Genomic DNA, 17,604 nt, shown 5'->3' with positions numbered 1-17,604 from the left:
TAAAGATAGTTACAGTAAACATCTTGTTCCACAAATATTTAGTCATGGAGGGCAACCAAACAAGTTGGGAAAGCATTGATTATACTGTATAAACAGCACTTAACGATTCAAAATACAAACTACAAATGCCAACATGAAACGGATACAAACAATTCACTAGGAGTAACATTTCTTTCCCTAATCTAAGTGCAGTGCCATGAAGTATTTGTGTTAGACAGATGTTGCCAGTAGGAATGGAAATGTTTTACTGTATCAAGTAGCATTCTTATGAAGTTCAACTTAATGTAATTTTCAGCATGTTCAGAACTGATGCAGATGCCGCTTTTTATGCATGCTGACTTGGCCTATTTGTAATATACCATACACTCTACAAAATATCATTTTTGAGTGGCAAAGGAGATACAGAGTACAGGGAAGGTGTTTCAAGTCCATACTAGTCTATTGCTGGGCACTCCATTAAAGTGATTACATTTGTGAATGAATGTACAATAACACATCAATTAGTGGAAACCTCTAGAGAACAAAAAGCAAATTCAAAAAGGTCAAGAAAGCAAATGATCAGGATGATGTAGTTTCCTTCCCCCTCACTCCCCACCCACAGGCATGTTGAGTTTTGGTAACCAGATAAGAATAGCTTTTGCTTTTCTTCTCTCAGATTTTCATGCTTATCTTTGCTTTCTGAAAAATGAAATAAATTCAAAAAAGAAGAAATTTGAGTATACATAAAACCACCTCACAAATATGAAAAGCACAGAAATACATAAGCTAATGTTCAATTATACTTCCTGTAGAATTGACTTCACAAATAAATTTCCTTTGAAGCTAGAACTGAAGCAGACTGCAACTACACACTGCTTGTGAAATATTTGTTTACTTTCCTTTTCACTCTATCAAATTTTCAGTAACTGAAAGTCCCAGTTTCAGTCCAAATAATAATGATATAGGAATAATTAAGTCTACAGTTATTTCTAAAAAGAAAAACATCTCCATGTCTTTACATACGGCAAGATATAGGCGAGATGGAGAAATCCAAATCAATGTTAGTTTGGGGTTTCTTTTTTAAATAACATCATGATCTGGTTTCAAATAAAATTAATAAAATAAAGTCTAGTTTATCATTCCTAACCAAGCTGTTACTCCATTTACATTTCTTGTGGTACTAACCACAGCCAACTCTCCCTAAATATTCAGAGTAAGAAACAATAAATGCAAAATTATTTCTTCCTGTGTTGGATTATGTCAGTTAGAATATAGTAAATTACCACCTGCTTCATTCAAGGATGTGTCACAGTAACATAGCCATGACTACAAAGCACAAAGGAATTAAATAATGCTGGGCGGGGGGGGGGGGGGGGGGGGGGGGGGGGGGAACAGGACACGACGAACGGACGGACAACGGATGGGATGGGACATGGACAGACAGGGACACAGACACGTGAAAAAAAATCTTCCATTATAAGATTTTACAAATATAATTGATGGCAAGTTGCTACAGGTATAATTTTAATGTGAGGTGCCAGATTAATTTTTCACTAGAGGAATATTCGTTTTCTGTAAAATCAGTCATGATCCTAGAATTGCTTAGGCAATCAGAGTGGAAAAGTTCCATTGAATAACTAGAATTACTCTTCTACTATCATTAAAGTTATTTATCTGTTTTCAGAAGAATGGTGAGAACACAGTATTATCTTTTTCTAGGGTTTCTATTCCAAACAAATCCAGATCAGTGGAACAGAAGCCACTAATATTTGACACAGGGATCCAAGCTGAAAAATGTGTACCTATCACAACTCTTCCTTACATTTTGTAACTGTAGAAGAGAGAGCGAATACAGACTGAGTAAGCTTGAAGACTGGAACTGCCTTTCTGCCTTCTAGGTGCATCCCATACCAAGACTGGCAGGCAGACAGATTGGAAGGGTGAGGCAATAATACGCTGGTCTTGCTTGTGCTACATCTATTTTGTGGAGTAATATTCATAGGCAGCATTCAAATTTGTTAATCTAACACCTTTTATGAGAATGTTAAACATTAAAAAAAACCAGAGCAAAAAAAGTACATCAAGAATAACATACCTGTAAAATGCAAAGAGAAAAGGGTAGAATGGAAAGGGTAGATGGGAACAGAAGTATTGCTACAATTTTTACTTACAATTCCGGAGTCATGTTTTGGTCTTATATTGTATAGCGACTTCCCCTTTTTCTGCCTGCAGACTTCCTCTGCTTCTTTAACTCTGAAGAGGGACAAAAATTTATAAATATTCCTGTAGTCCAAAACCATTTCCAAAGACAGTACAGCATACAACTTACAAATTTAGGCCTGAGGACACAAGTGGATAACTTTATTCCCCATAATTTCGTTAGCACGCTCCACAAAATAGCACTTGCACTCTGTGGCTGTTGTTGCCGTACCATCAGACTCTGGCACTTACAAGGAGAGGCATAATCAATAGCATAATCAATTCTAGTTACAAAAGCAATCAGTACTTACTGTAGTTGAAGATTCAAATGTATCAGGATTTAAAATACACTGGATGACATGAAGTTTACCTTTCAGAGCATTCATACCAAACACTGCTAAGAAAGCTCCTTTTCTTTTTATGACTGTTTAAAAATCGTTCTTCATCCATTCTCAACCTTACTACTTCAACTACAGTTTAAACAAAGTTTCTCACCAAGCTATCTTCCCTTTCACCCAATTTTGTTTGTATTTAAAAAAGCAAAATAGCTTAACCTAAATTTCCAGTCTTCACTCTCTAACTTAAAATAAAAATGGAAAATTGCCATGGAACATGATGTTTACAACCAAGGTGGTGTACGGCACTGCACACATCTCTCTCTTTCCAAAGCTGAGGGTGAGCAGCAAGGCTTACGCGACCACTGGGGATGAATGCACTTGGGCTGCTTGGATGTAAGACAGGAGCAGCTTCCAGAAGTGAGGGTCCACTTCTTATTGCTTCCTGACTTGGCAAATGATACCAAATTAAGGCCTTGTGAAATGCCACCAAATGCCACATTTTTGTTGAGATAAATGTCCTTCTTGTCACTCAGATAGGGAACAAACTGTGAAAGGCAGAGGGCTATACTCAGATTGGGAGCCTGCCAGAATCAAGTCTGGTGGGTTCAATGGCACACTCTAAAATGTTTCTTTACCATTTTTACTCATTTTGTAGATCAACCTTACAAACACACATGGTTACTGAAACACTGATAATACAGATTTAAGCTATGAATTCTCCGAGCTTCAAAGAGTTACATAAACCCATTGTGTATGATGGCATTAAATGGCGAGATGTGTATTTTTTTTTATGAGAGATGAGAATATTATTTATAAATAGGAAAGTAGAAAATTAAAATGTAAATCCTATATTGGCTTGCTCTTGCCAACAATATAGACTTTAGATGGCACTTACTCTGCCTTTTCATCATTATCCAACAGTGAAAAAAAGAAACAACAGTAAAATGATATTGAAGAAATGATATATCCTTGGCTGCTTCCTTGCAGTTCATCTCCAGACCACTTGCATGTCTGCTATTTCACTGAGGCTACACAGGGCAATGTGAGAATCAGACTTTGTGTTACTATTATTTTTTAATATTTTTTGTGTGTGTGGTAGGGGCCAGATTTTGAAAATAAGACTCCAGCTGGGTCTGCTAAGCACATTAAAAAAACCCGCTTTCGTATTCATCTCTCCTTTATCCAATTTCACCAGACACACCTCATTCTTTTCATAAGTTTCAAATTTATACTCTCAAAATTAATTTAAACGTCAGTTCTTTTCCAGCACTTCCAACAAGCTGCTCTCTTCATTTGATGGCCTTATATTTTATTAATGTAGGAAGACCTTTACGTGCACAGGTGGGAGAAAAAAAGGCTTTGAAACCTATTATTTTCAAGCTGTAACTTTCTATCTGACTGCAAATCAGATAGATTGCTGCAGCATAATATAGAACAAAAATGTCAAACAGCCAAGTAATTCACCTCTAAAACTTATTTAAATAGATTCAGTAAAAGTGGCAGCCAAAATGTGGTGATAGCTTTAAGTAGAAGCTTATGGGAATGATACAGAATGCTGTAAAATTCAAAAACATTTTCTTTTTCCTAAAATGCCACCTTCTCTTCTGCTTCATGTCTACTTATATCCAAAAGAGGAAAAGTATCTGTGACATTGATCTTCCTGTCACCTTTTCCAAACAGACACATTCCAACCCATCAAAAGCCACTCTTACAAAGTCGGATATAAAATAGCATGTCTATCATATAAATTTCCTTTTATCAAATACAACTATAGCTGGCTCCCTTCACTGGTGGACATCACTTAAATAAGAAAATGAAATGTTACGTGGGAGTAAATTAGCATCAAATCCCGGGGACTGTACAAGTACTATTGAGGTTATCAAAATGACTCTTTTATGGAAGCAATGTAATATATGCAGGTATTCAGACTACTCATCATGCAAATGACAGCATATGTAACATACAAAAATATTTACCAAACCAGTTCACACAGATCCAGATGTTATTCTCAGGAAATGTCAGGGAATCTTTAGTTCCAGCCTTTGTCCCATCTAAATATCCCCTTTCCAGGATAGATTACCCACTGCTTGTCTAATATACCAAGTCATAAGACAGCACAGCTCTCTGAGAGTCTTACATTAATTCAAAACAAAAATCCTCATACAGAATGGAACCGTTCATAACGGAGTGATAGGGGTTACTTTCTAAAAAGCAGGTCCCGTTAAGTGTCACAGTCAGTGTAACATCTCTAAATGTTCTGCTTCTATTAGAGAAAGAGCTATTTGGAGAAAGGCTGTCTCCACTTGAAACAGCAAAATGCTAATAACAATGCCCCTCTGTGAGGGAGGAAGTCAGAACTTCTCCATCCCTTAGATTGTGCTTGAAAAAATGATCCACAACCTCCAGACTGATAAATGACAACCTTAAGCTTGTGCTACCCATTTTTCTAGGATTATGTAAGAGGTTCTGGTCTCACTAGTATGGTTGCGGTCCTCAAGTTTTTGGGAGCTTTTGTGAAATTCCTTGGAGTTTGAGCCTATTTATTCATACCGACAGGAACGCAGAAGATGAGAAGCATTACTCCCTAATGCACTTAAGACAAAGCTGAGAGCTAGCAGCCGCTCAGTTCCAGTTCCAACCATATCACTGACTCACTGTGTGGGTTTGGGACAGCTTGCTGTCTCTTGGCCCCCATCCTGCTCTCTGCAGGAAGATTCAAGTGGTTGGATAGAGCCTCACAGAAGCCAATATGACCTATATGTATGCTTCTTCAGCAAGAAATGTCCTTAGAAATGTAAAGATAGCACACCAAAGGCTCATTGTTAGGAGGCTTACTTTATGACCATATTAAAACTGGAAGCATGGAGAACTGTATAAATCTACAGCTGTGTCTATAAAAGAAGAGTTGGCAGACTGGTGAAATATAGAGACAAAGGCAATCATTAGCCTTCCACAGTGCTAAATCATAAACCAGCGGAACTGGTATCAATTTCTACGGTGTGCAAGTGTATTTTCTGAAGACTGATCATTCAACTAAATCAGGATTTTATTAAATGTAAAATTACAATAACCTAATCCTTCTGAAGAGCAAAAGGATGTGTTTTGATATGAACACCAGTACCATTTAAACTGCAAGATCTAGAAAAGCAGATAAAAGGTTACCTTTGAAGTAAGGACAATAGTCTTAATTCAGTTGGAAAATAACTTTTAATTGCCACTGGCAATTTTTTGTCAACTTCTTAGGTTCTCTCCACTGGCCCTGAATAATTCTTCATCTTCCTATCCATGAAACTAACAAGATCTAGGCAAAACCCCCTTGCCCCTGTCAACTCATGCCTGGTTCAAGTCATATTTGTCACAGTGGCAAATTCCTGTGTACCTTCCTCTTGCTCAGGCTTTTCCTGCACTACTTCCCATTGACTTCAGTGAGACCCTGATCAGTGTGGAGGTGCAAGATAATCACCTAAGACCAAAAGGTACAAAAATTGTATGAACGCTAGTGGTTATATCAGGAAGACTGGTGAGTTATTAGAGCTTCATGAAGAAATTAATGGATCTAGTTCAATACTAGGAGGAGGGAAGAGGATAGTTGGAGAAAACAACACAAGAGCTATGAATCTGTGAGCCTCCCAACAGTCACAAAAGGGGAAGCAATTGCCGACAATGACATGCTTCCAGGCTCCAGGCCAAACTGACACTGCAGATCTGCCAATGCAGAGCACAAAGAGCTCAAAGAGCATGAAACAGTTAAAAAGACATTCCTAGGAAAGGAGTGGGGATTCAATTGTCAGGCCTTGTGTGGAAAGATAGGCTGCCACCAGGGGAGGCTGAGGAAGGTGGGTGTTCCTCTGTTCCTGAGAATCATGACCCTTAGGCAAAGAACAGCATATGTATAGATTGATTTATTGTTCTGAAGATCTGTTTTTACTTAAACTATTTAGTTCTATGCTACTAATACTTTCTGTGTATAGAGGCTGTTTGGTCCCTTTAGAGTCATTGCTCTCAAGTGCAACCATATACTCAGAAGCAGGCCGATGCTCAAGTCATGATCTGAGGGTGGGTGGGTAAGATGAAGGTGACAAGGTGCGCTCTTGAAGAAGCCAGGTGGTACAGTTAACTTGGTAAGTGTGATGGGAATAATTTCCAAACTTACAGTGTGCTAAGCTTCTTTGCTAGACTGGTGCTCAAACTACCTCACTTCATGCTTTTCAACTGCTTCTCAAACTCACTTTCTTTCAGTAAATTGACTTTGCTTCATTTGCTATCAACCCCTGTCCTGTCTCATGTCAATTCTGGCTTAAAAGTGAGCATATCAGTTTGATAGGAAAGATAACATCAGCTGCATTACTTTTAGCAATTTTTGCCTGTTACTGCTTTTCTGAAATAATTTCTTGATTTTGTCTTAATGACAACATAATCCTACAAAAATTAGTCTTTGCAGCCTAGACAACCACAGAGTTGCTTAACTCTCACTGAAGTAATCTGAAGAGCAGAGGTATTAACAGCAGTGGACCCAACATCAGGCCCAGAGCAGATTCTATAAATACTTAATAAGAGTGTTCATAACTCAAATCTGGACAAATATACTCCTTAAATTTAGCTAAAGCATTGCTTACATTATTTCAGAAAGGATATACTTCCAAACAGCCTCAACAATAAGAAAACATGTAGGGAGCATACAACAGTGGGCAATCCATAGATCAGTTAGGGAAAAAAAAAAAAATCTACAAGTGAATGAACAGCTAGTCACTTACAGAGCCCAAGAATTAAGGTCTCAAAATCTGCTACATAATAAAATTCAGAGAATCTAATAATTGTCACCTGTAACAAAGGAAGTAGTTTCTTACTTCCATCATAATACAAACTCTTCTAACTCTTCTCCAGCACTTTCACCTCCTTCTACCTCATATTTATTGTGACACAAACATGTATAAACTATGATTAAGTTTAAAGACGGCCTGTAAGATGAATAAGCAAGTTACACTTTGGCATGCACACAGCAAAAAGGAGCCAGACATCCTTACAAACCCAAAAGACAGAGTATCTTTATCTACCTTGAGACCAAAAGCCAGCCTGGCCACAACCTTATCAAGGCTTAGAAACTTTCTGTCATCATTCAATCCATTGAAGGGGGGAGCCACTTTCCTGCCACTAAACATTAATAATTTTGTCTGAAGTATCTGTGGCAGACAGATTCATTTCCTACTGGCTCCATCTAGGCTTGGTAGCCTTATACTTCACTAGTGAGCACAACGACATGACAAATGTAAGCACAGTGAGAAGGCTGGAAGGTTATATGTCTTAAGCAGTAGAGCTGCTCACAAAAACTTCCACAATAAACTCAGACAGACATTACTTTCACAGTTTGACAGTATAGTTCATGAAACCCAAAAGACATTTTTCTGCAGATATTCTGGATTTTTTAACATAAAACAAAGCTGAGGCCAATACTCTTTATACTACTAAGCGCTTATTATGAGATAAATAAAAGGGGTGTTGCCAAAATATTTTATGTGGGTTTGTCTGGGTTGGAGATAGCTTGTTTATAATAATAATAGTACCTTTACAAATGAAAACAAATTAAAAAATTCTCAGCAAAAATATCAGGTGCCAGACATCTTTAAGACTTCAAGAGTAGAAAACTTTAAAACTCTTTCTTTGAAAACTCTTCCAGAGCAGTATGCCTATATTTTATTCTGAGCCAGTTAGTAAAATATTGAAATGATTTTTTGCTAAGGAGTTTCTCTTTAAAACAAAAAAAGAGAAAGGAAAATTACAATTCCCAACATAGAAGCAGAGTAAAAAACGTAGAGCTTTTACTTTCACGCCAATAGGGTTGAAGCAATGACACAGATATGATTCAGTAACTGACTGCAAAGACTTCATAGAGATAAGAAGCACATTGTAATGTACCTGGTCCCATCAAACTGACTGATGAAACCTAACCTCTGCCTACCAACAAAGAGATTATGTATTAGACTATCTTGACATCCCTGCCAGCTCCTTGCCTGGTTACTTCAAGGACCACAAGGTAGACAATGGCTGGCTGAAAGACACTGAATTAATCATACTTGGGCTCAGAGGACCAAGGACAAATAGATTAGAATGTTTTAATCTGGCCACTTAACACAGAGACTAACCTGTAGCAGTATCCTGAATAAGATCCCTCCTCTGTCAACAGTATGCAGTAGACTTTGGGGAATACATTTCAGATTTTCTTCAGTACGCATCATGTCAAATGGGCCCAAAATAAGGCTTTGAGGCCAACTGAAATGAAACTGAGACCTTCCCATTTGCAGAGTCTTACTGTAATCCACAACACCCTTCAAAATATTCTGAAAGAATTTCAGTTCAGAAGTATTCACACAGTTCTATCTGGCAATCAAATTCTTGGTGATCTAGGGATTCTGCTCTTATCTGTGCAGAGATACACAGATGTGCATAAATATAAAAAAGGACACTGTGTTGAAACACATTTTAAAGATGATAACTTTAGCATTAAAGAAAATTTCACCTTGAAAGTGTAATGATGTAAAAAATTAAACTGGTAAGGATGGCTATGATTCTAATAAAATGCAAACATGCATATACCCACTTAAATACATTTCCTGACTTCTGCCATCAAATTCATATTTTTTTTTCTTGTCAAAGTGGCCAGTATTTCAGGCTATACCTGGCTACCTTCAGGCAAGATGGAAATCACTTTCCGACAGACTTTGCAAGTGAAAATTGAGGTTGCTCTAAGAAAAGATAGTCATCACCTTCCATTGTTTTTCTTGGAACTGAAGCCAGGTTGCTCTCAAAGAAGCTGGCTGCATTCTGGGTTATTTGGTTAGGAAGTTCAACAGGAAATGATAAGGGAAGGGAACAAGACTGGAGGTGAGGTAAAACTGGTATCATAATCAGCAAGCAAAAGAAAGGAAACTTGTGAGTGAATAGAAATATGAAACTATTCTTAAGCAGCAGGTGGGGTAAAAGAAGGAAAAAATGCAATATGTAAAAAAGAATGAGAAAAGTCTCAGTGAACAGACTATGTGGAGAAGAAGACTATCTTAAAGAGGATATGGAGACACACCCTGGACAGATGAGTTGCTACGTTGGGTATACTGGGGCTACTACATTGGATAATTGATAGCTACAAGATTGGCAGTACAAGCAAAGATGAGAATTGAGTGAAAAGAAGAGGATCACTGGAAAGAAAAGAAAAGAAAAAAAAAAAAGTAGAATTCAGCTGGAGAGCCACAGAATTAGGGCTCTCCAGTGCAGGAGATGGGAAAACAAGAGGCCTCCAACTTTGCTGATTCAGGTAAAAATAATCATATCAAAAGGTGCCCATTCATAATTATGTAATGACTCAAAATGACTTGCAGACACAGCAAGGCTCTTTTCAAAAATGTAAAAAAACTCTTGATGTTAAACTATTCCCTGTACTTATACCATAAAACATGCACACAGCCATGCACTTACACTAATGGATGTTGTCATTATTATGCCAACTCCATGCACAGGTTTGGCAAACTCTCAATAACCAAGGAATTTTACGTCTTCAGTAGTTCAGCATCAGTCTGGGTTACAACAGGTTTTAAGTCTTTGTGAGCATCTCAGACTGTTGGGGACTAATATTTTAATCACAAATGCTGCTCATTTAGAATCATAGAATCATAGAATGCTTTGGGTTGGAAGGGACCTTTAAAGGTCATCTAGCCCACCCCCCTGCAATGAGCAGGGACATCATCAACTAGATCAGGTTGCTCAGAGTAAAACATTACAATATTTTATTGCACCTCAAATGCGAAAGTAATCACTTTGCCTAGGAATGAAAACATTTCACAAGTATAGAAAGGGTAGCACCTCTTTTCAAAAATTCTGTTTAAGGTTTCTGGTGGTGTATTTTTTTTCACCAGTATGCAAATATCTATTGATTATGTTGGGCTCATTTTTATCATAGGCAAATGTCATTCTTTTTTCAAGTGGTGAACAGGAAAGGGTTTAAAAACCTGAAAATATCACTATATGGTAGGAAACATGGTATCCCATCTAATTACACCCTAAACTGTCACACCCAGTCTGACTTTACAGCCATGAAAACAGGCTGCAAACTTCATTATGAGATGATGATTGGCATCTATCTCCTTTTATGCACAACACACATACTAGGATGCAACATAACATGCCATCATGATGGAACACCCTCACCAGGTAAATAAAGAGGAGATTGCTGAAAAACCCTTCTGCTGTTTATGTGGTAACATTCTGGAATCTGGCCTGATGCGAGTCAGAAAAATTAGGAAAGATCACAGATTTGGAATTAGTTTTTTACTAGATCTTTCTTTTTTTCAAGTTTACTATTTGTATGCACCAGTTGGCTTACATTTGCAAATGGAAATATTTGTTCCTGCCTTACAAAACACAGTATTACTTAAAAATGTTAAACTAAGGTATTTGAAAGTAATTGCCACCAAAGATCCAGATTAGAGAAATTTATCTCCAAATGCTTTTATTTTTCACAAACGTTTCCATCAAAAGCAATGCTAAAAATGAAAGCTACTGCTCTCCCCCCCAGCCAAAAAATGATGGTGTTTTCATTCAAAAAGGACTAATTGTTGAAAGCGCACAAGGAAGAAAAAAAAAAAAAGTACTGAAAAGTTGAGCAACCTCTCTCAGCTGGACAGCAAATTGTGTCTTTGTGAGGCACTGCCTCAAAGGTCTGTTCCTAGCCTCTGAATCTTTGGTGTGTTTGGCCTTCTTTTAAGTAGATTTTCCGATGCCTGTAACAGTATTTTCTGATCAGAAAGCTATTTTATTTAAGTTAAAATTTTTTAAATACTCTCAAAAACTAAGGATCCTTTTAATTACTAAATTCAAAGTCACATAAGTTGCATTCTGTTTTGAAATGTCATTATAAGTTGTAAAACCAAGCCTACCAGCATGCAACTCAGCTGATTAGAGAGCAGTAAAGACATTGAGATTAAAGTTCCCAAGTCAGCGATAACTACTTACTAACATAACGCTTGGAGCTTTTAGTTGGCATTGCAACAGCATGCCAAGCAAAACGTGACCCTGCTAAACATACTCCACATTTTCATCATTTCCCTCTCATGTTGCTACTTCATACACATTTTTCTTCGCTTTCCTTCCATCTCCACATTTCCTTGCAAGTGCATATTCCCATGTCCCCTGATTTCTCACTCTCAAGTCTGACTCACTGGTTCCTATTATAAGCGTTAACAAAATATCCCTTAAATTACTCCGAGAGGACATTGCTCGTGCTATGGGATTTAATGCCCTCTTCTGCAAGCAGAAGTGGCAGCTTACCAATATGCTCCTCACTGTGCAACGTACAGATATCCAATGCCAGACTTTAAATTGCTCAACAGCAAGTTTTAAATCATCCTGCCGAGGAGTCTGTAGGGAGACATACCAGTCTTTCTGCAGAGGGAGATCAATGAGCTGTGGAGACATGCTGGCCAGGAATCTCCCTTTCATCTAGATATACACAGTGTGACACACCAGGTGCCAGCTTAACTGCTATTCTTACGGGAATGGGCAACTTCTACATTTGAGAGAGGAGTGCATTTTTTTGAGTTTATAGATTATTTTTAATGTGTCAAAGATTTATCGTGGGAGTTAAAGGGTTGAATAAAGTCAGCCAAAAGAAATTCTCAAGCTTAGTGTGATGCAAGATATCAGGGACTTACAGAATTTTACCATCATGTTGATCCTGCTTATGAACTCTCCTCTGCTGGCATCCCTGACACAGTCAGTCTCTGTTCAGTGGCATGCCTCTTCATAAAGGCAAGGGCCAGACTGAGCTTATGAGCAATATATACCTTATGTACACACTTACAGGGCACCTATATCTGTCCTTCTCTCTCTCTCTCTCTCTCTCCCCCCCCCCACCCCGTCCCCTGGCTCAGGTCTAGAAATACAACTTTCTTTTCCCTGTTTAGGTAAATCTATGCAAGGTTGCACAGGCTCTCTGGAACAGCAAACAATCTGAAGAAATGGAAACATGTCCAGAGCTGGAGTGGACAAATGAGTGTCAGTACCTCACTTGTACCCAGAGAAAGGGAAGGTGGAACTGCACCCCTGCAAACATGTTTCTGCCTTATTATTGACCTGTTTCTAGTAAGATCTAACTGGCATCTAAGGCCTACTGATATGTTATTAACTTTTGACAGCAATGGAGCTTTTCTTTAAAACATAAAAGTTCTTAAAGGACTGACTGCTTTTTGTTACTGTAATGAGCCAAGGGTGTATTTCATGACCGTAAAGAAAAGATAAAGTTGCAGTCCTAAAGATGGATCATTGCTGTCCACACCAGTATGAGATTTTCTGATAAATAATCATATTTTTAGCTACCAAGGATTCACAAATTCCATATTTGATTGCCATACCCAGCAGCTGCTTACCTTTTTTTTCCCTTTGTTTTTTTCTCCTCTTTTTTTTTTTTTTTTTTTAAAATTGATCATAACTTTTCAAGACTTCTCTCTGTAGGGTTATATTAGGTGTTGCCTCATGACCTCTTTTTTCTTTTCATTCCTAGGACAGGCTATCTTTTCCTGGTTCCTAGGAAAGTGGTAGGGTCTGGGCAACAGTTCTGTAGGCCTTTGCTGGATGTCAGGAAAAATTAAAATACTTCTTGCTCTCACAGCAGTGCTAGAATGGAATAGTGCACTTAACATTGAATACCTGTTCCTCAGAAATATAAAGAAACTGAGGTGGGTGTGAAATAAAGACAGAGATTAATGAGAAAAGAGTTAATATATTTACAAGTCACTTTCTATGAGACACTTGCTCTCACTACAGGAGACAAAAAGGCATTTGAAGATTGGTGGTGTGATCCTCTAAGAGTTTTCCTAAGAAGGTGAGACTTTTGCATAGCTGTCACTGCAGCTGTGCGTTATCTGACAATATGTATTCAGAGTGTAACATGCATCTCATGCAGCAACTGAAATACATGTATAGATAATGAGTATGCTGAACAGGAAACTTGCAAGATTCGAAATAATTTTTTTTTTTTTTTTTCCAAATAACATCGAAAAAGTATTAGGCAAATGCATCAGCTCTTCTTGGGTTTCTTGCTGACCACACGTAAAGTGCAAGCTATACTGACAGTTACCTTTCAAGAGTTTTCAAGGTACGAATGCAAAGCATAAACTACTAGTGACAAGTTAAATATATAATGAAAGGACAGTGATAACATTTAAAGACTCAAAACATGCCCCATTAAGTTTGGTTGTGGTTTTCCTTTGTTTTTTTTGTTTGTGTGTTTTTTAAAGTTGCTTAAGCAGAAAGAAGTTTATTACTTTGAAAATTTTCACTTAAAAGGATACATCTTTAGGATAGACATAGAATCAGAAATTCCAACCTCCACAAAATATTTTTGAGAACTTTATAAATAACCCAGATAACAATTTCTATTGGAATCTTCCAGTTAGCCTTGACTGCAGTGTGACCACAAAAAAATAGTACTGTTCAGAAAACTTTTTGGCAGACCTATGCTTTCACTGTAATTTTCAGGTGCATTTTTCTTTTTATTGCTACTGTATTTAACAGTTTATCATGCCTAATTTTCTCTACAGCTGGTATTTTCCAGTTCTGCTTTATTTCAAGTGAGAGAACTGAGTGAAAGCAGTAGAAAACTTCAGAAAAATTAATTTGGCTTTAATGTTGCACCATTTTTCTTTTTTTTTTTTTCCTCATCTTCTTGTAAGGAAATATGAAGTCTGACACTTCAATGTTTATCTTTTGCATATAAATGCCTGGCAAACCAATATACAAGTTGAAATGCCAAGTGAAAAGTGTTTAAAATAAAAACTGGCTGACTGCTTTCTTTAAAACATACACTTTCAATCTATCGGTAACAAAAAGTAGTACCACCTTAGGAAATACCATCTATGAAAAGCCTTTGGGTAATTATTGTAAAACAGTGTGACTCATATTGGCAGAGACTAAATAAGGAACAGCCTCTATTAACAGTCCATATGGAAACTGGGATATAAAATATTCTAGAAACTTTGCCCACAGCATAAAAGTTTATTAAACTAAACACTATAGTGGAGAGAGAAGAGGCAAAAAACACCCAAAACCAACCAGGGGGTGAGAAGGGTGAGAAAGATGAACAAACTAAAAAAGAAAAGGGAATAGAGTCATAAATTTTATAAATAATGATAATAATTAAAGTATGCTTCATGAGGCAGCAACTTGGTAAATAATTCAAAGGTGGCATACTGCAATACCTTAAAAAGAAAAGTCTCATCGTATCTGTCACTTGATTTTGCTGCCAGTGAAAAACTACGGAAAGTTACTTTGACCATTAATGTTCCAGAGTTCTCTTCAACTTTAGCAGCAGAAAAACTTTCAAGAGCATCAACTAAAAAGGGAAATCTAGTTTCTTGAAATAATAATTTTTATTTTGATGGCAATAGGCAGATTTCAGATTTCTGTCACCTATGGATCTGTCGATCTAGGCTGAGATTTTGAAAACCGTCATGTGTACATTCTTACAAGTTTGGGCAACGCTTATTTTTCCATCAAGACTTTTCTCCTTTGACTTCACAATATCAAGACACCTTCACATCACAGCATCTCGTCTTTCACTAAGTGGAAATGTAAAATCAAGAAAAAAAAGCCTAAAGGACAACTTCAGATATCAGGTTGAACTATGATCAGAGACAAAATATTTTCTGTGTAAAGGCTTTGATAAGACAGTTGTTTTATCAAAGATGATGCTTCATTTTGTGGAAAATAATTTGCCTTACTTGAAAAATTGTTACTCTTACTGCTGATTTGGCCAAAATATTTTAATTCCTAAAAGGCAAAGAAGAGAGCTTGAGTTTGCCAGACCTAAAACAGCACCGTGCCAAATTTTGAGAGGTGAGCACAAAACAAGATGTCAAAGGTGTCCAAGGTCTGAACCATACCTCAGCTGAACAAACAAAATCTATACGGAGGAAGATTTAAACTTGATGAGACAAATAAAAATTAAAACTCAAACCAAAAAACTACCTGTGATTTTCAGGATGGATCGTTTTCAGTCTTAATCTCCGTGACTCCCTGGACTGCAGTTACAATCCTGTCTGTCCCCCTGGGAAAGTCTCCTTCATCCCATCAGCTCCAAGCCTGGGTTTGGGTCTCTTTGCTGTTCTTCCTCCCAGTTTCCTTTCCCACTGCAGGCCCTTTCTCACTGTCCTTTCCCTTCCCTGTCACATCCTGCACCTAGAGCCATTTTGTAGGTTATACATGTCCAGTTCCTTTCAGGCTAGAAACACCCTTGCCCTAGAAGGGATCAGCTGGCAGCCACTTTTTTTCTCTGCTGCTTCAACACATCCTCTTTGCATACATATACATTGAACTGAAAGAGAATAAAATGATTGTATCACAATCCCATTCTTCTCTTAAGCTTTAGATGTATAAGAAAAATAGGAGGAAGAGGTTTTGTGCTTATTTAGTTAGTGTCTTTTAAAGAAAAACATTTTGCAGCAAGAACCCTCTGGAGGATTTTTGTTTGTTTTTAGAAAAATAGCCTAGTATTTTGGAAATGAAAAGACATTTTTCTTAAATCCTGTTCTATAAAAAATACAACATTAAATTAACCTGTATTAAGTTGGCAGCTAAATCCCTGCATAGGAAACCAAAGATAGTATTTAACTGTCAACTCAATTCCAAAGAGATATACTTAATTACATAAAATTAAATCAGACAGTCAGTAAAATGAAACAGATCCCTGGGGAGCTGCTGTACTGTGCTAACATTTGCACCACACTCTTGCAATAGGAGCAAAATCCAGTTTTCTTAACTGTAAGACTGCTTGTTCCAAAATGTATCCACTCACACTAAAGATATATAGTATACACCACACTGATCATATAGGTGCCTAAGGAAAGTTTTCAATAACTTCCTAAACCAGTAATCTGATGTCTGTGACAACTACATAGGGTGAGCACTCCTGAAAAGGAGGCCTGTTCTTGTCAATTTACCTAAAAATGGACTGATATCAATCATTTAACGAACATAGAGCTTCAATCCTGTTAACATTAGGGCTCAGAAGTACCTTCATTATCTGTATGCTGAGGTCACTCAGGTTGCTAACAGATGTAGGATTATATAACAGTGTTTACAGTTTTTACGTTCGTATTTGTTCAATTTGTCCTTTTACAGCTTTCATTACTTTTTAAAGAACTGATTAATTCTTGGCATAATTTTTATAAACAAAGGGTGACCACAATGCAATATCTGCATGCAGATGAAAGCAAACTTTATAGCTCTTCTAATACATGGACCAGACAGTATGGCTAATTTTTCAAAACTACTGTCTCATTTCTTTATGCCATATATACCACACGTGCTTATGTCCACGGGCTGTGATTTGCAATGCGGTTCAGTCTGAGCCTTTTTTTAACGCAGGGTCAACTGACTTTTTCCTTCTCTCTTCCTGCTTCCCTTCCTTTTTTCCCAACTTCATTGGGCAAATATTTACAATATGTCATGTCTCGATGCCTTGACTTGTTTTCACTAAACATGCTAATGGGAAATCTTTAATCAACTTTCAGACCTGAAACAAGTCTCCTATTCCTTGGATTCATAGTGGCATAGTAATTACATGCTCTGCCAAAAATGTTGTTCAGGTAATGGACCCAAAAAACTTGAGCACAAATTGATATTAATGTCCCATTCAAAAATTATGATGATTGGGGGGGGGGGGGGCGGGGAGGGGGAAGTCAGAAAACTCCAAAAGGCATTCAATATGTTGTGTGCTAATGAAGTGAGGCTGACTGGTTTCTGTGTGATTGCTCCCAATAACATTCTCTGAGAAAAGCCTTTGAACAAACAAACAAATGTACCTTTCCTGAAGAATAAGTTTGTTTTCCTTCTTCCAGAAGTCTTTGAAGTCAGAACTGAATTCATGCCAAATACTGAAGAAAGAATGTGGGGACACCTCTTTCTCTCCCATTTTTGGTTTCATACAGAAATAGGCTGCAGTTTCCAAAAAGCTGTCAAAGAAAGCAAAAATGGCAAATGTTTCAGTACCCACTGATGCAATTTTTATTTTTTTCTTTTCTTACTTAACACTGACATAGTATTT

At 37.3% G+C, this 17,604-nt stretch overlaps 1 protein-coding gene across 1 annotated transcript in view; it reads right to left on the bottom strand.

The window, feature by feature from the left end:
* Positions 1-651: 651 nt before the first annotated feature.
* The window catches only part of FMN2 (formin 2), a 165,462-nt gene continuing 148,509 nt past the window's right edge, over positions 652-17,604 (bottom strand). Inside the window, exons 16-18 of the mRNA XM_075706918.1 lie at positions 17,363-17,512; positions 2,151-2,232; positions 652-678 (exon numbers count right to left, since the gene is read on the bottom strand). Coding sequence (XP_075563033.1) covers positions 652-678; positions 2,151-2,232; positions 17,363-17,512 — 259 coding nt within the window. The remainder of the gene's footprint in view (positions 679-2,150; positions 2,233-17,362; positions 17,513-17,604) is intronic.

Source organism: Pelecanus crispus, chromosome 3, assembly GCF_030463565.1.
Source record: "Pelecanus crispus isolate bPelCri1 chromosome 3, bPelCri1.pri, whole genome shotgun sequence".
NCBI lineage: Eukaryota > Metazoa > Chordata > Aves > Pelecaniformes > Pelecanidae > Pelecanus > Pelecanus crispus.
Note: the sequence above shows the minus strand (reverse complement) of the source record. Positions and strands in the feature narration are given on the sequence as shown.